At 33.5% G+C, this 22,889-nt stretch overlaps 1 protein-coding gene across 1 annotated transcript; it reads left to right on the top strand.

Moving 5' to 3' along the window:
- The first annotated feature begins 10,942 nt into the window (after positions 1-10,942).
- Positions 10,943-22,046, top strand: LOC139898614 (alpha-isocomene synthase-like). The gene is made up of 8 exons (XM_071881369.1): positions 10,943-11,029; positions 12,431-12,614; positions 12,954-13,043; positions 14,129-14,513; positions 14,683-14,901; positions 14,991-15,126; positions 15,390-15,638; positions 21,756-22,046. Exons 1-8 carry the CDS (start codon positions 10,943-10,945, stop codon positions 22,044-22,046), a joined length of 1,641 nt encoding a protein of 546 aa, XP_071737470.1.
- The last annotated feature ends 843 nt before the right edge of the window (positions 22,047-22,889 follow it).

The raw sequence follows: 22,889 nt of genomic DNA, 5'->3' as shown, positions 1-22,889 counted from the left end.
ACGTTAATCATAATTCAGTTGATCATATCTTTTAATCCGTTCATCGAAACTATTCGATATCTAAATGAAAAGTCATTGATTTTTCGCCAGCTTTCTAAAAACATGCACATCATATACCTTTTACCAGTAATATATGTATTTAATTCGTGATTCATCATAAACTGTTTAACGATGAAATTTAGCATACAAACATGTATAAATATATATACTCGAGCACTAGACATGGATACACAATTAATATATAAAAGATAAAATATGAGTGCTTACGTATCAATATTGAGATTCAATATTGTAAAAAAGTACGTAGATGCAACGGAGATGATAAACACTAGGTTTGATTTACAAATATACCCCCGAACATTACCCATAACCTCCTTGACAATAACCCATAATTTCCTTAGCTTTATCCCTCTTGAAAACCATTTTGAAAGTGACACACTCATAACCTCATTGTAGTATTTTATGTATAATACTACTAATAAAAATAATAAGATTAATAATAATAATATTAATCTTAATAATTATAATTATAATAATAAAAATAATAATAATAATAATAATAATCTAAATAATAATAATAAACGAAGTATAGATAAATATATGTGTGTAATTGAACTGAAATCGTGCAATTTATAGAACCTTTTCTGAAAAAGCACCCCATGCGATCGCATGGGATTTGTGCTTCAAGGCCATGCGATCGCATAGCCCTCTGATCCAGCTCACAAACTTTTGTTTTCTTGTTTGTCGACATATTTATTTATTAATATATAATATATATAATTTATATTAATTAATTATATATTATATTATATTCTCGTGCATAGTTGACTTGTAATTTTCGTTCCGATGACTCGTACGTTGTCACCCGACTTATGTCCCGGTTCCGGTTTCTCGAACGCATTTTCGTACGTTTAGAAAACTCGCAATTTACGTTTTGTGACTCGTACCTTTGTCAAAATATAGTCTTAAATTATCAATAAACTATATCATTCAAAGTGTATCTTAAACTTTCGAGTGTTTTGGTCATTTACTTCTATAAATCATTGTCTCGCTATTTGTTAATATATATATATAATAACAAATCGTTTTATGACCAAGTTAATATATATTCAACATTCATAAACACGTTTTAAATATACGTCGCAAGTTATTCATATAATTAATATTCCAACTTATCATATATATTCAAATAAATATTTAAACCAATAAGTTTAATGTACGGTATCAAACAATTAATACATTGTTATGTTTTCAAGTTATAGTATATATATATGTATCTATATACATATAATTGTTTGCGAATCGTCAAGAACAACCGAAAGGTATTTGAATATATGAAAGTAGTTCAAAAATTTTGAGATTTAGTTCTACAGACTTTGCTTATCGTGTCGGAAATGTTAATCATACAAAGATTAAGTTTAAATTTGGTCAGAAATTTTCGGGTCATCACAGGTGGTTTATGGGTTTGGTTTCTTTTCGATTCGTTAGACACGTATTTGTCATTAAAAACGAACCCTAACATGTTGTCCTTATTCGCATGCATGAAAGAACTAACTAATAACTTTGTCGTTGACGAACGAATTATTTAGCTTGAAATTTTGGGTCTTCCCACTTGTGCTTGGGGGACGAACGCAACGAAGAAAGTAGCATCCCTATTTGGTCGTTTCCTATTTTTTAAATCGAATAACAAACTTCATTTATCGGTTAGTAGAGTTTGTATAGCTACTTATGATAAAAAAAACCTGTCTCATGTGTTACAAATGTGGAAATCGGTGGCAGTGTATCGGAGAAAGTAATGCGTACGCACCTCAATCTTTAGCGGACAAAGTAATGCTTTGGACTAAGTTATCTAATTTTATGAACTCTAATCCCGATTTTATGGGCGATTGGAATTCAGTTAGAAACGAGGATGAAAGGTGTGGTTCTTTATTTTGTTCTCAAGATGCTAGATTATTTAATAATTTTATCGAGTTGAATAATCTTTTTGAAGTTCCATTAGGTGGTCTCCAATTCACTTGGAGAAACAAAGAGGGGAATAAATTTAGTAAGATTGATCGTTTCTTTATCACGAATAATATTCTTGATATTTTGTTGACATTAAAGGCATCGCTTTACCAAGGGGTTTTTCGGATCACTCGCCTCTTATGTTGTTTCAAGATAGAGTGGATTTTGGTCCAACCTATTTCAAGATATTTGACTCGTGGTTTGATCGTCCTGATTTCGAATCCACGGTTAAAGATGCATGGGATACCATTAAAGAGAACCGATCAATGGATATTGTTGCTAAGTTTCGTTTGTTAAAAGGTTACTTAAAAAGTTAGATTCATTCCTCGAGATCCATTGAAGCTGAACGACTTAAACAATTATCGGATAAGATTGCTGATCTTGATATTATTATTGACGCCGACTCGGCTTCTAGTGACGAAATCAACCTTTGAAATTCTTTAGTTGCTGATAGAGACGATCTTGATAAAATTTTGAATCGTGACGCCATTCAAAAAGCTTGTGTTAAGTGGGACGTGGAGGGAGACGAAAATACCAAGTTTTTCATTGTTCTCTTAAAAGAAAAAGACGTTTACAACATATTAATGGTTTGCTCATAGTTGGGATATAGGTTGATGAGCCCAACCTTATTAAGTCCAATTTATTCGAGCATTTTAAGTCCAAGTTTGATACACCAGTGGGGATAGTGACGTCTGACTTTGGTTACATTCAGCCACGAAATAAAGAACGCGGTTTGGAATTGTGGAAGCTCTAAGGCTCCGGGTCCGGATGGCATATCCTTTCGTTTTATAAAACATTTTTGGGACTTGTTTAAAGACGAATTTTGTAGAGATATTAAACTATTTTTTGCTACTTGTATGATGCCCAGAGGAGCGAATTCGGCATTTTTTTCTCTTATACCAAAAGTCACGAATCCGGTTCTTTTTAACAATTTTCGTCCTATATCTCTAGTGGGTTGTTTTTACAAGACAATCACTAAGATTTTGACAAATAGATTACAAGGTGTTAATGATAAAATAATTAGTCCCGTGTAGTCAGCGTTTATTCCGGGTCGTCAGATTCTTGATGGTCCTCTTATGCTTAGCGAGATTACTGAAAGGACTCGTTCATATACATTATAAACGATTCACAATAGTTGATTACATCGCGAGGTATTTGACCTCTATATGATACATTTTATAAAAATTGCATTCGTTTTTAAAAGACAAACTTCATTTACATCGAAAGTTGACGGCATGCATACCATTTCATAATATATCCAACTATAATTGACTTAATAATAATCTTGATGAACTCAATGACTCGAATGCAACGTCTTTTGAAATATGTCATGAATGACTCCAAGTAATATCTCTAAAATGAGCAAATGCACAGCGGAAGATTTCTTTACTACCTGAGAATAAACATGCTTTCAAGTGTCAACCAAAAGGTTGGTGAGTTCATAAGTTTATCGTAAACAATAAAATTTATCATTTTGATAGACCACAAGATTCAAATACGGTACACCTATCTCGTGTACGAAACCATTTTTCATAATGCTTAGCAGAGTAGGTTCGTATCCTTTTCTCCCCCGTAGGTTGCCTCGTGATTTTTAAATAATCATGCACATATCTCGTGCACAAAACTAATACACATAACCTGTGTATAAAAATCATTCTCTCGATACATAACATTCATTTCGATTTCATTGCTCAACATAGTAACCGACCTTAACATATAATGCGCATCAATAATATCCCCAAAACAGAACCTCTCGTCTGTATAATATATAAACTTCGAAGTACTAAACACCACGCCCACTAGCTCTTTCGTCTAGTGAACATTCTGGGTAGGGGTGTTAAACCCGGTAGCTACCTTTAGGATTCTTGTGAATTAGGGCCATACCCGATTCTAATTCTTAGGTTACCAAGCAATAATAATCAGGGAAAAATATATTCATCAATTGGTGGCAATTATCATGTCCACATAATTCAATAATAATCCACAGAACTTCTGTCTGCATAATAATTCATTCGAGGAATGTTTTGCTTGTGTCTATCTCGTCAAACATTTATAAAAGCATTTCATGTATTCTCGATTCAAAATATAGATTGTAAAAGCATTTAATAAAGCAGTTGTAAAAACAGCGCATGTATTCTCAGTCCCAAAAATGTAAAGAGTAAAAGAGAATCAAATGAACTCACTATACTATATTTTGTAGCAATTATGCATATGACGGCACTGAACAAGTGCAGGGTTGGCCTCGGATTCACAAACCTATATCATTTATATATATTAAAACATATAATAACAATTAACTAGTTTATCTATTAATATTATTAATATACTTCTTGTATTAATAATTTGTTAATTAATTAGCTTTATTCATTTTGTATATAAGTGCTTAATATTTATACATATATCAGATTTAAAGTATATGATATGTTATTTATTACAAATATATCATTTTGATGTTTAAATTATTATTTGATGTACTAATATGTATATATATATATGGTTCGATTTAATATATATATATATATATATATATATATATATATATATATATATATATATATATATATATATATATATATATATATATATATATATATATATATATATATATATATATATATATATATTATTTGTACTTAATTGTAATAACATCTTACTAAAGAAAATAGTATATAATATTAATATAGATACAAAATATATTTTTATATAGTTGTCATTTGTTTATTAGGATAATATTCATAACATTAATATAATGACAATACTAGTAACAATTTTTATAAAAATAAGATTAACAATAATAGTGATAATAACAATGATAATGATAATACTGATAATAATAATAACTATAAAAATAATAATTTTACTGTTAACGGTAGTTATGATAATAATTTTAATGATAGTATAATAATAATGATACCCATGATAATATTAGTAGGAATACTTATAATAATAATAAACTGATACAATTAATGATATTACCAATTCTAACAATAATGATAATAATATTAATTGTATAATAATAATAATTACCTTAATCAATAATAACAATAATAATAATAATAACAACAATAATAATAATCATAGCAATAATAATAATAATAATAATAATAATAATAATAATAATAATAATAATAATAATAATAATAATAATAATAATAATAATAATAATAATAAAAATTTTAGTATTGAAAACTACCTCACTAGCTTTTTCTAAAAAGAATTGTCACGAGCAGGGATTGAACCCGCGACCTCTCGCTACCCCGAAACACACCCAAACCACTCGCCTGCCTTCTGTTTTTCTGATATCTATTCCAACTAAATATATATAACCCGGATATTCTGTTTCCTTTTCCTTCTTCTTCTTCACCATATACAAGTATACCAGGGATGAATGGAAATCACGATAATGAATTCAAGGTTTGTATTAGGACAATAAATTGAAACAGAAATCACTTGTATTGGTCATTTTAATTTAACAGATAGAAGAAATAAAAAAAAACAGTAGCAGCAACATACGTGAAGAACACCAAGAACTCAAACCTTAATTTTGATTTTGAGACGTTTTTAAACAAAAGTTACAACATAAAAAAGGTCGTAAATCGTTTATGAAATCTTTTTGAATCATTAATTGATCCTAAGACTCAAAAACAAATTCGAATGTTTGTCAAGAACGGTTCGTTTGACTTTTGAAACTTAATCTTTGACCTCAAAATTCTCACTCGATACTAACAATTGGAATTTGAAACTTTTCAGAAAGATTGAGTATAAGATTCCTAACACTACTGCATTTTTAGATTTTGAAATTGGAATCAAATTCGAGGTATTGCTCAAAGGGTTCAAGAACAGGGGAGAAAAATCTTGATTTTAGGATTTCTGTTTTAATTTTCAATTTCAATTGAATGTTAGCTGTATATAAAGATGATATCGAATAATTGGAGCTAGTACACATGTTATGATCGATTTTTGTTTGGTATAGAAATTTGAGGTCGATGATTACCCAATTACAGACAGGAAGTACCAGACTCTTGTAGCAGATGAATAAATAAATTAAAACTGATGTTTACATTCAACAGATTTTGTATGTATTGTGGTTTGAGATTGACTTCTAACAATATTACAGACAGGGAATAAAATCGATGGTGATGTTAAGCAGAATACATATCTAATCATGTATATATCTGTATATCTATACATATATCTACATATGTATATGTAATTATATATATTAATCTGTATTTTTTTATATATGTATATGTATTTATATATATATATATATATATATATATATCTGTAATTTTATATAATTCAATTTTTAACTAATGTTAATAATTATCAATGTATTAATGATAATAATATTATTAACATTTATATTAACAAGAATACTAATATTAATAACAATAATAATAGTTTTAATGTTAATAAAAATAATAATAATAATAATAATAATAATAATAATAATAATAATAATAATAATACCATTACTTATAATACTAAATACAATAGATTTCAATAAAAATACAATTTATAAGTTTAATAATACTAATATTACTAACATTAGTATTACTAATAATACCCAATGTAATAATAATATAACAGTTATAATTAAATTTGTAATTACATTTAATATATAATTTATTAATTAGATAACATTTATTGAATATTTATATATTTGATATATATTACAATATAATAATAATTATTAATAGAATTCATTTATATACATATAGATTCATAATATATATATATATATATATATATATATATATATATATATATATATATATATATATATATATATATATATATATATATATATATATATTCATTTTTAATAGTACTTGATTATTCTGTTTATCACATTATATTTTTAATTTCAATTGATTAAAGTTTATTTTTATTAATTCAAATTATCATTTTACATTTTTAATTTCAATTGATTAAGTATACTTCACTAATTTAGATTATTGTTTATACACTTATTTTTATATTTATATCTATATATGTATTTATATCTATATATGTATTTACATAATTGTTCGTGAATCGTCAGGAATAGTCAAAGGTCCAATTAATTCATGTAAACAGTTCCAAAAATTTTGAGAATCAGTTTAACAGTCTTTGCTTGTCGTGTCGATTTCATGTTAAGATTAAGTTTAAATTTGGTCGTAAATTTCCGGGTCGTCACAATTATGTCATGGTACAAGAATAAGAACAAAAAAAAATGCTCCTTTTTAAAGTCGGTTTTGAGAAAGCTTATGATTCCGTTAATTGGGATTATCTTCTTTTTATGCTCTCGACATTGGGGTTCTGTAATAAATGATGTTCTTGGATCAAAGGTTGCTTATATTTAGCTAAGACTTCAGTTTTAGTTAATGGAAGCCCGACTAGTGAATTCTCTTTAAAGAGGGGTTTGAGACAGGGTGATTCTCTCAGCCCGTTTCTTTTTATTATTGTTATGGAAGGTTTGCATCTCGCTTTCAATCGTGTCATGGAGATTAACCTCATCCGTGGGATTAAAGTTGGTAAAAATAATGTTCATTTATCTCATTTTATTTATGCAGTTTTTCAGATTGGAGTGCAAAATAAATGAAACGTATTGTTCTTATTTTAGAGGTTTTTTATAAAATTTCGAGTTTGAGATTGAACGTTAATAAGTCTCACGTGTTTGGTATTGGTGTGACCGATTCTGAAGTTGTCAACATCGCCAATAGCATTGGGGCTCGTATGGGAACATCTCCGACAACTTACTTAGGAATCCCTATTGGCTCGGTATGAAAAATATTTCTAATTGGGACTCACTTTGTGAGAAGTTTAGTTCGAAATTATCATCTTGGAAAGCAAGTCTTATTTCGACTGGCGGTAGACTCACTCTTGTTAATTCTGTAATGGGTAGCATTGGCATTTATTTCATGTCACTTTTTAAATGTCCAGAGACGGTTTTAAAACGCCTTGAATCCATTCGTGCTAGATTTTTTTCTGGTGGCAACAACTCTAACAAGAAGATGGCATGGGTTGAGTGGGATAAAGTCCTTGCATCTTATGATATGGGTGGTCTTCATATTGGAAGTCAAAAGGCTTTCAATTTGGCGTTAATTTATAAATGGAGATGGCGGTACTTGACTAGCCCGAGTAGCATGTGGGTTTCGATCATTAAATCAATTCATGGAGACACTTTCGAATTCACAGCTCATAATTCTTCTTTGTGGGCTTCTATTGTCCAAGTTTGTTCCAAGTGTTTGATTGATGATATGGTTCCTAAAGAGGTTCTTAAAATGAAAATAGGTAACGGTCGAACTACAAGATTCTGGTATGATTTGTGGACCGGTAACAGTCCACTTGCTGCTCGTTTCAATCGTGTTCTGCATCTTGATTCTGCTCCAAATGATACCTTCACTGAAAAGATTTCCAATGGCATATGGAAGTTTGTTTGGGTCAGAGATAATTTAAGAGGTAGAAGTCTTCATTTGTATAATGAGCTTATAAATGATATTGTGGTTCCTGTTTTGAATGATAATAGCGATTCATGGGCTTGTTCTTTAAGCAACGATGGAGCTTATTCGGTAAGAGATATCAGAGTGCATCTTGATAATCGATTACTTGCTCCGAATCAAATTATAACTATACGGTTCAAGTTTATCCCTCGCAAAGTTAACACGTTCTTATGGCGTTTTCGTTTGGCCTGTCTTCCTGTTCGTTGGAACCTATCCGCGAAAGGGATAGATATTCCCACAGTTGTTTGCCCGATTTGTAGTAACGGGGTCGAGACTAGTGATCATCTGTTTTTCGGGTACGAGTTGGCTCGTGACTTGTGACTCAAAATACGGACTTGGTTAAATTGTAGCATGCTTCATTTTGATTCATGGGACTCATTCATTTCATGGCTCGAAGGGGTTCGATTACAAAGTTCTTCTAAGAACCGGATTGTTGCGGTTGTGGTGACGGTGTTGTGGGCTCTTTGGCGCTACCGTAATGGAGTCGTTTTTCTTGATTCTTTTTGTAGCAAAAGTAGTTTATTTGATGTTATTAGATTAATTACTTTTCGTTGGATTAAAAATAGAGGTCATATAGTTTCAAATTGAAACTTATGGCTGTCTATGCCATTGTAATCACCCCTTAGCGTCTTGCTAGTGATTGTTTTTCTTATATAAATATATATTTTGGCCGTTAATTTAAAAAAAAAAACCTCAATGAATATTTGTTTATCTTTATGCAACAAACATGATAAAAAATAGTTTCATTTTATTTATGTCTTTAATATTAGCATTTTGTTTCAGTCTCGAACTTTCGTAGTTTTACCGTTTGAACCGTCGAGAAGTATTAAACATATTAGGTTTGGGTTAGGTCCAAGTCTAAACAATGAGCTTGTAGCTCAATGGTACCTGATTCTTATGATTCCTGGGCCCACATATATTTAGTTCAGTGGCGAAACTTGAACCTGACCACAGGTGGCGCGAAACTAGTGACATGTGGTAGACACTAAAAAAAAATTATTTTTACTAATTTTTTTTTGTTTATTTTTTTCAAATCCAGATGGTGCGAGCACCCCCTCCGTCATTGCCTAAATACCGCCCCTGATTTGGCTTGAATCAAAGACATGCGTGGGTTCTAACTCGTTCCTTCACATTGTAGGTATTCAAGGGGAGGTATTTCAAGGCACCTCTCTCTTTTAGGGTGAGATTGGTGGTTGCTAAAAGAAAATATGTTATGGTGTCCCTGCCAAATACCTCTTTTAATCAAAGTTTGATTCTGGTCTTAAATCCGCTAGTGTTTCTAGGCTTATATAGGTTTGTAATCGCTATACATATAATGTATCTATATAACATAATAATTTATGGGGTTTTATTATTAAAAAATCTATATTCCAGATGTTTAAAGCTTTCACTATTTTAAGGGGATGATTCTCACACACACTTTTTTGATCCTCACACACCAATTGAGTATTATTAGAAGAGTAAAAGGTTAAAATAGGTGTGTGAGGATCAAAAAAGTGTGTGTGAGAATCATCCCCCTTATTTTAACCTAGTACGTGGTAATTTAAAAATTAATAACCCCATAAGTAACTCAATATTGTCAATTCACATGTCAAAGTAAACACAAAAAAGATTGTATACAACAACAACAACAGCAAAACCCAATACCACATGAGTGGTATATGGGGGAGGTGAGATGTAGACAATCTTTCCCCTATCCGAGAATAAAAACAAGTTATTTCTCTACCCAGAGTGAAAACACTCTCAAAAGTAGAGAAAGTCATCTCTCTCTATATTCGACGGATAAAGAGATTGCTTCCGAGTGGACCTCCGGCCAATAAGTAGGAATTTAAAAAAAAAAAATAGTAGAATAAAATTAAAATAAAATTGATATTTCCACCATCTAAATCGATAAATCTATCAAAAATATATATTAACAACTTAACTTATACTCTATAAAATATTAGTGTATAATTTTGTTCAGAGGCAGAACATATATAGGCCAAAGGGGGGTATCCACTCCGGCTCGATTTCGAGGAAAAAAAATGTTTACACTAAAAAAAAAATACGAAAAAATAAGTTTTTTTAGTGTTTACCCCTTCGATTAGTTTCGCCCTATCTCGAGTCGAGCTCAAGTTCCGTCACTGATTTTGTTTTATTAATTAATTTGGATGTTAGATATATTCTCTCATATATGGCTAATGATAATAAACCATGCATTAACAAGCTATCACTATTTTGACAATTTTGTAATGTATTATGCATGATAATAATTATTAATTATTAATAATAAATAAATCATGGCCGGTATCATTAATTTGACAATTTCAGCCTTCATGGGAAAGATTGAACATCCATGTGAAAGAGACACGTATTCACCACCTTCTATATATACCCTTAAGCTCTACGTACATATTACTCAAACAATTCGATCAACAATATTTACTTTTCTTTATAATCTGTAAGAGAACATGTCTCTTAAACAAGTGGAAGTTGTCCGTCCCTTTGCTAAATTTCCTCCTAGTGTTTGGGAAGACGAGTTTCTTTCCTACGACGAGGTATATATAACTCCATTCGTTTTAAAAGATTGTTCATCTTACTATTTATATATGTCGCTTAATTATTACAAAAATGGGAAAAATAAATTAATTGTGTGAAGCTGAAACTTGATTGGCGAAAGTTGTTAATATAGGAATTCCTTGAAGCTAGGTGCCGAGTAAAGTAAACACTCTGGTACGGATAACGTACTAAATATCATTAAGTTTTCTAATTTAGTTTATTTTACTGTTAAGTAAATTCGCTTAAACTTACTTTGCATTTCAAATACTCTTATTTTAAATTCAAGTAAAATGTTGATATTTTCTAAGTGAATGGATAAGATGTCAAACAGTAAAACGGACTAAGCTTTTAAATTATAAGGACACCTTTATAACACTCCCAACGGGCCCGTCCTCAAGCTTCCTCAACTCCGCCCTCGAGGACGCCGTTGGCATTCAATCCGCCCTCAAGCTTTCTCAAGTGGTCCGCCCTGCCTCATTTCTTCCCCAGAATATTTTGAGGACGTGATTTTTTTCTCTCTCCTATTTAATGTGCTTTATTTACTTGTACCATGCCATTAAAAACTTGTACATTAATTAATTAATTAATTTTGTGGGTATGTGATGGGGAGGAAGTATGTAGTGGGTATGTGATGGGGAAGAAGTGAAAAATAAATGGAGAGAGAAAGCTTATGTGGCGCTGATGTGGCGGTGTGTCCTGAGGAGGAAGTGCGTCATGGTTGAGAGTGGTCTAAAACGGACTACTCTTACATATTTTACAATTATATCTTCATCTTTCCTCCTATATGTTATACTACATACTTTTTACATCCCAATTTAATACTCCCGCTTTAACGTTCCTTTTTTACTTTACTTTAAATAACTTTCTTTTTGTGTTATATACTCTAATATTTAATAAAATTTATATAAATAAATTAAGTTATATATGTGTTTTCATTTTATATACGAGTAACTTTTATCAAGTACTATTATAACATAAAAAGGAAAATTTAAGTCAAAGTAAAGAAGAAAAGTCAAAGCGAGACTATTAAATTGAGACGAATGAGAGTATTTAATTGTGTCGGTCAGTTCCATCTTATATAGCCTAACAACCGTAGTACGGTACCTAAGTAATAACATCACCAAATTTCCCATATATAATGTATTTAATGGGTATAGCCGAGTATCAGACTCGCTTTGCAATTTGGCTAATCGCAGCTTCACGAGCAGCCGGAGTCATACCGTGTGAGGGGATTAATTTTTTCAAGTTTTTGGATTCAAAAAATGTAAATATATGATTATATATTAAGATCGCTTTTGAGAATATAGTTGCTTTATCAACTAGATGCCATTAATGTAACTCCTAGATGATACTGTTAACTGGATTTGAATCATCATAACAGTTGTATGTTGTAAATGTAGCTAGAAGATCAATCTGGGGTCGAAAAAGTAGTGGGAGGGTTGAAAGAAGAAGTAAGGAAGGAGATATTAAGATCTATGCAAGTTCCTGCACAACATACAGATTTGATTAGACTAGTCGATGCAATCCAACGTCTCGGTATCGCATATTATTTTGAGGATGAGATTAGTCAAGTCCTGAAACCAGAGGCGGATCTAGAGTGTAAGGAGGGGGGGCGCCCGCCCCCGGTGGATTTCGAAATTTTAGTGTAAAAATTTTGGATTTTTCGACTTTGCCCCTAGTGAATTTTTTTTTTTGCCCCAAAACCTTTATATTTTGCCCCAAAACCTTCAAATTTTGTTCAAAATTCTCAAAATTTTGACCCAAAACCTTCAAATTTTACCCACAAATCTTCAAATTTTGCCTAAAAACTTCAATTTTTTGCCCCAAAACCTCCATATTTTACTCAAAAAAATTGCTATGATTTTAAAAAAAATTTCGCCCCCGGTGGGAAAAAATTCTGGATCCGCCACTACCTGAAACACTTTTATGATTCATATGGTGATAACTGGAATGGTGGTGCTACTGCTGTGTGGTTTCGACTAATGAGACAACACGGCATCTATGTTTCATGTGGTGAGCGTGCATACTTTACTATAATTAATCATGGTTATAGTTATTTTGTGTCAATGCATGGTTGTTTTATAGGTAGTATTACTATTAGTTTAGTAATTAGTAATAAAATATAATATAATACTATAAATAGCGTATTTATCTACTCTCCTGATTGGTCGATTCTTTTTTTTTTTTAATAAAAAAATTTCAAATAGCTATATATAGTAGTAGTATTAACTATTAAGATAATAATAAGTCAAGGTTCTATTATCTTATAATTTCTACTCTTAATTTTTAATATTTGATTTTTGATCTTTTAGTTTTCAAGTTAATGTGAATTGAAAATAGTTTTTTCATTGTCTAGCGATAGCAATATCTTTAATTCTTTTTAAATTTAGAACTTGTTGATCTTCGGATCCGTTCTAATGTTATCGTTAATGTGAATGAATAGTTAGTACATGATGATTATTATTGACTTTTGTTTAACGGTTACAATTTATTATAAGTATTTTAAGCACCTTAACGAATGCCTTTAAGGTTGTCGAGAAAAATCATAAATTTGCTTAACCCTTTTGTTATGCTATTGACTAAGATTAAGAAAGTATTCAAATCATGTGTGTTTGATTTGTTCATATATAGAAAATTAAATCGTGTGAATTTACTGTCCGTAGCGAAGCGCGGACCTTAGCAAACTAGTATATACTAGTAAATAGTGTAAATGATCTAGCAATATTATTGGTCCAGAATGGCAGTGTGAAATGTAGAAATCTGCTTAATGTTTTTTTTTTTTAACTCCGGTGACTCAAATTTTTAAGCAACAAAATTATGTGTCAATTTATGTTTTTTTTTTTTTTACCCTCGATTTTCCCACCGCTTTATACATTTTATATTATGAACTTCAACTCAAAACTGCTTAAAGGAACACCTCGGATGTACCACTAAGCCTGTGGGCAGATCTAGTAGAGCAAACGGGGTGAGCCGCGTCGTAAACAATTTTTTAGTGTATTTATATGTTAACATTCGACGTCTTAAGCTATTATATTTTTTTAACGTGTTGCCAATAACCGCACATTTATGTTTCTAACATCTAATATTAAACAAAACAGGCATTTTTAACAACTTCAAAGACAAAGAAGGAGCTTTTAAGGAACCATTAGAAGATGATATTTTGGGACTACTTGAGTTGTATGAGGCAGCATATCTGATGGTGCCTGAAGAAGTCATTTCAGATGATGCTCTCGCTTTTACTAGAAATTGTCTTGATAACATATTAAAGGATCCCCTTGTTAGTCAAGATCATGCCATTAGTACACATATTCAAGAATCCTTGTTACAACCTCTACATAAAAGGGTGCCAAGACTAGAGGCGATACGTTACATATCATTTTACCAACAACAAGCATCTCGTAATGAATCTTTACTAAAGCTTGCCATGTTAGGGTTTAACCTGCTCCAATCTCTACATAAGAAGGAACCAAGTGAAATTTACAAGTATGCACTTATGAACCATTCATCAACTTCAATTTTTAATCATACTTGAAATACTGCCCCCTTTCAGCTGGGAAAGTATTTTTACTCTGATATACACAGCCTAACCAAGTTGCATGACAGTTTTCTGACCTTCTCTTTTTGTAATTGGTCATTTGTTAATATATGATAGGTGGTGGAAGAGTTACGATGTCCCAACAAATCTTCCCTATGCACGAGATAGGATGGTCGAATGCTACTTTTGGTCATTATGTGTGTACCATGAGCCTAAATATTCTCAATCCAGAATGTATTTGGCTAAAACTTTAGCAATGTTAACACTTCTTGATGATACATACGATGCATATGGGACTTATGAAGAACTTGAAATCTTTACTGAAGCAGTTCAACGGTATGTATATATGTATAAACCAACATACCCTTCATGAATTAAAACTTAATAATATAGTTGATTTATCATGTGACTCGTCTATGTTTAAGGTGGTCGATTTCATGCTTGGACGATCTTCCGGAAATGAAACTTATATACCAAATGCTACTAAGTATGTATGAACATATGGAAGAAATATTGGCGGATATGGGAAAAGCACATCATCTCAACTATATAAAGGAAGTGGTATATTTCCATTAGCACTCCTTATAACAGTAAATTGCAAAGTGTTAATTTTCTATATTATAATGTACTATTCATGCTTAAACTCATGGTGTCAATTTATTTATAAAAATATGTAGTTTTATATTGAAAATATTAATTCTTCAGTTAATGTTTAACCATAGCCTTTAGAACTATGGTTATTATTTTACATCAATTTTTTTTAACATTCCAACAAATATGACAATTTGGTTGTGAATTGTAATTGTTCTTATTTTCATTTACAGATGATGGAACACATAAAAAGCTACTTGAAAGAAGCTAAATGGGCTAATGAGAGGTATATACCAACAATGGAGGAGCACAAAGAAGTTACAGTTATTAGTAGCGGATACAAGCACACTCTCGTTTCCGCTTTTGCTGCTATGGGTGATGTAATCACAGACGAAACGTTCAAATGGGCTCTCACTATGCCTCCCATTGTTAAATCATGTTGTGTTCTTTGTAGGATCATGGATGATATTGTTACCCACAAGGTATATCTAGTTCTAATACACATTATCCCCAACAAAAAAATCTAAAGATTTAATTATAAGATATTTTTAACACAAACCTGATTCACATCTATCTAAATAATTTGATCAGATAGCACTTTTGTATTACATACTGATCATAGTTTTATAATGGGAGGTGATCCTACCATTTTTAGGCATACATGACTAATTGGGTAATTGTGTTTTTGAGTGTTATACATCATAATATCTTATAACACATTTAGTGGTGTATGACTACAAATTGACAGTGTATGCTGTTAGGAAGAGAGGATCGCCTGGATGTTGGGAGATACAAATTTGAGAGAAAATAACTCTATTACTTACAAGAATAGATTTACAGAGTATTACAAAACTCTTACAAAAAAAACTCTCAAACTCACACACACTCTCAAGGTTGTGATTACACTTCTCTGAGTGATTTGGGATGATTTACAACTGAGGTTTGCACCTCTATTTATAGCTAAGATCTTATAGCGGTAGATAGGTGTGAACGGAGAAGGTTGGCGGCCGTCACCGTTATCAACTTTGCTACTTCCATATGACTTGTCAAGGTTGCCTACTTTGAATATCTAAAAACAAATCTTGATTACGACATCTAGAAGGTGAAGTTGGTGTATGGCTGGAAACCATCAATTCTCCCCCTCCAGCCGAATCCATGAACATTCCAGTTATGTCTCTGCATAACTCCAATTTCTCTCGAGTCACCACCTTTGTCAACATATCCGCAGGATTCTCCTTTGTATGGATCTTCACTAGTCTCAACAGTTGTCGATCAATTACCTCGCGTATCCAATGATAGCGAATATCAATATGTTTTGTACGGGAATGGTACATGGAGTTCTTGCTCAAATCTAGAGCACTCTGACTGTCACAATATACCCTGTACTCCTTTTGCTTGATTCCAAATTCTTGGAGATAAAGCTTTAACCACAACATTTCTTTTCCAGCTTCTGCGGTAGCAATATACTCTGCTTCAGTTGTGGATAATGCAACACACTTCTGTAGTCTTGACTGCCATGAAACAGCTCCCCCTGCAAAAGTGTAAATGAATCCTGAAGTAGATTTCCTACTATCAGGATCTCCGGCCATATCCGCATCTGTATAGCCTTCCAAGATTGGATCAGCTCCCCCGTAACAAAGACATAGATTCTTTGTACCTTTAAGATATCTGAGAATCCATTTTACCGCATTCCAATGCTCTTTCCCGGGGTTGGAGAGAAAACGACTCACCGTTCCCACTGCATGAGCAATATCGAGCCTTGTACACACCATTGCATACATCAAACTTCCAACTGCTGAAGAATATGGTACTGAAGACATCTCCCCGATCTCTTCCTTGGATGAGGGACAAGAACTCTTGCTTAACTTGAAATGGTTGGCTAATGGAATGCTAACAGGTTTGGCATTATTCATATTGAAACGTGAAAGCACTCGTTCAATATACTTCTCCTGAGATAGCCATAACCTTTTATTCTTCCTGTCTCGGGTTATCTGCATTCCCAAAATCTATTGAGCATGTCCTAAGTCTTTCATGTAAAAAGACTTCGAGAGTTCCTTCTTCAGCTGGTTGATCTTCGTTGCGTCTTTCCCTACGATCAAAATATCATCTACATATAGTAGAAGAGCAACGAAATCTCCTCCAGAAAACTTCTGAATGTAGACACACTCATCTGCTATAGTTTTCTTGTACCCTTGACTCACCATGCACAAGTCAAACTTCTTGTACCACTGCCTAGGTGCCTGCTTCAAACCATATAAACTTTTCTTCAGCTTGCATACGAGGTTATCTCCTGAAACCTCAAAACCTTCTGGCTGCTCCATGTAAATTTCTTCATGTAAATCTCCAAGAAGAAAAGCCGTCTTTACATCCATCTGTTCAAGCTCCAAGTTCATACTTGCGACCAATCCAAGTATGACTCTAATTGAAGTCATCTTGACAACTGATTAAAATATCTCGTCAAAATCAATCCCTTTCTTCTGTTGGAATCCTTTGACTACAAGTCGTGCTTTGTAATTCACCACTTTTCCACTACCATCCTTTTTCAGCTTGAACACCCATTTGTTTTTCAGTTCCTTCTTCCCGCGTGGAAGTTCTACAATCTCATAAGTTTGATTTTTATGCAGAGAATCCATCTCATCCTGCATTGTGAGCAACCATTTTTCTTTATCCTTATGAGTTACTGCTTCATGAAAACTCTCTGGTTCTCCATCTTCATTAAGTAGAAGGTACTCGGATTCTGGATATCTACTCGATGGAATCCGACCTCGTTCAGATTTACGAACTTCTGAAATATTCAGAGGAGATCCACCATCATCTTGACCTTGTGATGGTCCTGGAACGTCTGGCAGATGGGGTTGTGGCTCCCCCTGCTCAGCACCGTAATTTTTCTCATTATCTTCTACTTCTGGCATTTCTTCTTGCACTGAAAATTCATTTCTCATGAATGATTCCGTTGTTGCCTCTGGAACCTGAGCAGCAACATTTGATTTCTGAGATATTGTTGGATTTTCAATATCTTCTATTGTTTGGCTTTCATGGAACACTACGTCCCTACTTCTGATCACCTTTTTCTCCTTTGGATCTCATAATCTGTATCCAAATTCTTCATCTCCATAGCCTATGAATATGCATGGAGTGGTCCTTGCATGCAGCTTATGTCTGAGCTCTTTGGATACATGTGCGTATGCCAAACATCCAAATACTCTTAAGTGAGAGTATGATGGATCCTTTTCAGACCAAAGTTTCTCCGGAACTTCAAAATTCAGTGGTACTGATGGAGATCGGTTGATCAAGTAACATGCGGCTCTGACTGCTTCTCCCCAGAATGGCTTTGGCAGCTTAGCCATACTGAGCATGCTCCGAACACGTTCCATGATTGTTCGGTTCATTCTTTCTACTATACCATTGTGTTGAGGGGTACGTGGAACTGTCTTCTCGTGTCGGATGCCATATGATCTGCAATAGGCATTGAACTGCCTGGAAGAGTATTCACCGCCGTTGTCGGATCGAAGACACTTTAACTTCTTTCCTGTCTCACGTTCTACCATGACATGGAACTGTTTGAAGTAATCGAACACCTGGTCCTTCGTCCGCAAGAAATATACCCACACCTTTCGAGAAGTATCATCGATAAACATCAGAAAATATCGATTGCTGCCAATTGATTCAACCTCTAAGGGACCGCAAACATCAGAGTGTACCAGACTGAGTAACTCTGATTTTCTCGTTGAAGAGGAATTAAACGAGACTCTATGCTGCTTACCAAACAGACAATGATTACAAGGATCTAGTGCAGCGTCCTTGTCTACATTGATAAGCTTCTTCTTTATTAGGGTAGACAACCATTTCTCACTCATGTGACAGAGTCTCTGGTGCCATAAATTTTGTGAAGCCTCCTTTTCTGCAACATTAATGCTGTCTGTGCAGATCTTCACATGAGTTTTGTATAGTGTTCCACAAATGTGTCCTCGAGCGACTATCATAGCGCCTCTTGACAATTTTCTCGTGCCTCTACTGAAATGACTATCATAGCCTTGTTTGTCTAGAGCTACCCCAGAAAGTAAATTCAGCCGAAGATCTGGCACATGGCGGACATCCTTCAAAGTGATTGTGCTCCCGGAACTTGTCTTTATCTTGACATCACCAATTCTGACAATCTCAGCGGAACTGGAATTTCTCATCTTCACAGCTCCAAAGTCACCAGCTTTGTATGTTGTGAAGTATTCCTTGTATGGAGTCACGTGGTAGGAAGCTGCAGTATCTACCACCCATTCCGTTTCTTCTCGTGAGACGTGAAGGCATGTCTCATCATGGGTTGAACAATAAGCTACATCACCAGAGATAGTCACTAATGTTTCTCCACCCTTATTCTTCGACTGTGAACTACTTTGATTTTGTTCCTCTTTCAATCTATAGCAGTTCTTCTTCATATGTCCTTCTAATCCACAATGATGGCATTTATATATTGGTTTTCTGCCATCAGCAGACCTGCCCCTGCTCTTGCTTCTGCCTCTCCATTTGTTTTTGCTACTCATTCGCTGTCTCCCCTGATTCTCTGTGACAAAGGCATGGGTCTGATCTGTGTCCATGTCTTTTCTCCTTGCCTCTTCACTGAATAGGGCAACCTTGACCATTGACATGGTAAGTTTGCCATTCGAAGCTGAGTTGCTGAGTGTTACTACCAGCGTTTCCCAACTATCGGAAAGGGAACTAAGTAGCAGTAGAGCCTGAACTTCATCGCCAAGCGGCATCTCTACAGACGATAACTGGTTGACCAAGCTCTGGAACTCACTGGTATGCTCAGCAACTGAAGTTCCACTTTTAAGCTTCATGTTGACTAAACGCCTCATCAACAGGGCTTTATTTCGAGCAGTCTTGGTCTGGTACATGTCCTCCAACTTTTTCCAGAGGACATATGCGTCTGTCTCTTGTGCAACATGGTGGAAGACACTATGATCAATCCATTGAAGGATCTGACCAATAGTTTTTCGGTTTGATTTCTTCCACTCTTTCTCTTTGGCAGAATCAGGGTTTATACCCTTCAATTCAATAGGATCGAACAAATCCTTACAGCTGAGGAGATCTTCCATCCGAGGTTTTCACAGCGTGTAGTTTGTAGCTGTGAGCATAAACATAGCTCCCGAAGATGATGTTGACTCTTCTATGGACATTATCACCTTACAAATAATTTTTCAACACAAACGGGGTTGAATTGTATAAAACAGAGATCACCGTTACGTCCGGAACGGTTGAAAATGGTGGAATAGATACTTCGCGGCTTAAATTCCACTTACGGGGCAAAATTATAATTTTTATAAACTTCAGGGACCAAAAATGAAATTCTAAAAATTTCAGGGACCAAATTGTAAAATTTCAGAATTGCTACAGTACTGCTACAGGAACTTGCTACAGGAACTTGCTACAGTACTGCTACATGAATTTGCTACAGTGCCGCCAGCTGCTACAGTGAATTGCTACATGACTTTCTTCTCCGGCGAAATTTCGGCACCGGTCGTCTTCTCCGGCGAGATTCCGGCGAGTTGACCAAACTTTGACCGCGTTTTCTGGGCTCGTTATAACTCCGTTTAAGTCACCGTTTTTTGCGTTGGACTCGGTTCGACGAGACGAATCCAATGGTACACTCAAAATTGGATTTTGAGAAAACTTCAGAAGACCCAAAAACTCAACCAACGTCTCTAACCAAGCTCTTGATACCACTTGTTAGGAAGAGAGGATCACCTGGATGTTGGGAGATACAAATTTGAGAGAAAATAACTCTATTACTTACAAGAATAGATTTACAGAGTATTACAAAACTCTTACAAAAAAAACTCTCAAACTCACACACACTCTCAAGGTTTTGATTACACTTCTCTAAGTGATTTGGGATGATTTACAACTGAGGTTTGCACCTCTATTTATAGCTAAGATCTTATAGCGGTAGATAGGTGTGAACGAGGAAGGTGTCGTGTGAACGGAGAAGGTTGGCGGCCGTCATCGTTATCAACTTTGCTACTTCCATATGACTTGTCAAGGTTGCTTATTTTGAATATCTAGAAACAAATCTTGATTACGGCATCTAGAAGGTGAAGTTGGTGTATGGCTGGAAACCATCATATGCATCATCATCATCATCCTTTTATAATGCATGTGTTAAGCTTGTAACAGATTTTAATAATTTATGTTAAGCCCGTAAATAATTCATTCTCTACATCTACTCTGCAACATGGATGTAAGGGTATTTATTTGTACAATAATATATTGATGTGCATACCACAAATACACCATACCATCTCAATATAGCTTAGTTGTGTCCCTAGGGTCTCATGTTCAAACCTCACTAGATGATCAGGAAAAGATCTTGAAAACGATCACATGATACCCGGATAGGCCTATAAAAAAATAATTTCGTTCGTCGGGTAGGCCGAACAATGAAAACATTATCCATTTACTCGTATAGCACAAATGCACCGTACAAGACTTTATACACACACACACTCTTTTGTGATGTACATACACCACTCCAACTTTATAGATATTATTTTACTCATTCTAATAAATTAGTGGCGACCGTGCAATAATATATGTGAAAATCTCAGGAGGAGCAAGAAAGAATGCACGTTGCATCTGGAATTGAGTGCTACATGAAAGAATATGATGTGAGTGAGGAACATGTGTATGATATGTTCAGTGAAAAAGTTGAAGAAGCTTGGAAAGAAATGAATCAAGAGTCCATGATTTGTAAAGGTGTCGAACTGCCAATAATTATGCGAGTGATAAATTTGGCACGTGCGATGGATGTTCTTTATAAGAATAAGGACCATTACACACATGTTGGACCTGAACTCATAAATCACATCAAGTCTCTTATGGTTGATTCTATCTTATGAGCTCGATCGTCTCGTCCTTCACGAGCCATCATGATTATTCCCCATATTGTACGTGTTCAATAATCTGAGACTTCTTACAAAAAAAACTCAGACTCTAATCACTAGACTATTTTTTGATGGTTGGCCCAAATATAATTATTTGAAGCATCAACCATTCTTTAAAAACTCAAACTTGGAATTACTTACTGAAAATTATTTGAAAATGTATTGAACTTTTACCAAATTCCTATTGTATGCATCCAACTTTTAAAACTCCTATTGTATGCATTCAACTATGTACTATTGAATGCAACTCATGACTTATAAATCAGGTAACAGGTCACCAACATTATTTTTTTGACGTAGTTAGTCCCTCAACATGATGATCGTTAGTTATCTCCGTTACAATTAAACAATGTTCGCATCATTTTTTTTATTATTCAGTAATTAGAGATCAGATATATCTTCTGTGCCCATTTCAATATCAGTTACTCATCATCGTCAGAAGCATCAACATTAATTATATTTATCTTTTGTGCCCATTTCAAGATTACTTAATCATCGTCATTCAATATTACTTAGTCATAGTCATAAAAAACCATTATTGTATCAGTATAAATCAGATTGATGATTCAAGAGTCATTCACATGTAATAGTCAAAACGGACTAACAATTTCTAATATAATTATCCACATATAATACCAGATATTGCTTATTCACTAGTTAAGGACCATACATAGAGATCACTACTTTTCAAATGAAATACATAGTTGAAGCAAAATCGACGAAATCAATCCTCGTGAATCTCAATCGGGGTATAATATCATTAAACTAATTTGGTAAGCAAGAACAATAACTAATACA

This window comes from Rutidosis leptorrhynchoides, chromosome 3 (genome assembly GCF_046630445.1).
Source record: "Rutidosis leptorrhynchoides isolate AG116_Rl617_1_P2 chromosome 3, CSIRO_AGI_Rlap_v1, whole genome shotgun sequence".
Lineage (NCBI taxonomy): Eukaryota > Viridiplantae > Streptophyta > Magnoliopsida > Asterales > Asteraceae > Rutidosis > Rutidosis leptorrhynchoides.
Note: the sequence above shows the minus strand (reverse complement) of the source record. Positions and strands in the feature narration are given on the sequence as shown.

Coding starts and splice junctions, on each gene's coding strand:
- LOC139898614 (XM_071881369.1), top strand. CDS start 10,943: ATGTCTCTTAAACAAGTGGAAGTTGTCCGTCCCTTTGCTAAATTTCCT. Junction 11,030..12,430: donor AGTTTCTTTCCTACGACGAG/GTATATATAACT, acceptor TTGTAAATGTAG/CTAGAAGATCAATCTGGGGT. Junction 14,514..14,682: donor GAACCAAGTGAAATTTACAA/GTATGCACTTAT, acceptor AATATATGATAG/GTGGTGGAAGAGTTACGATG.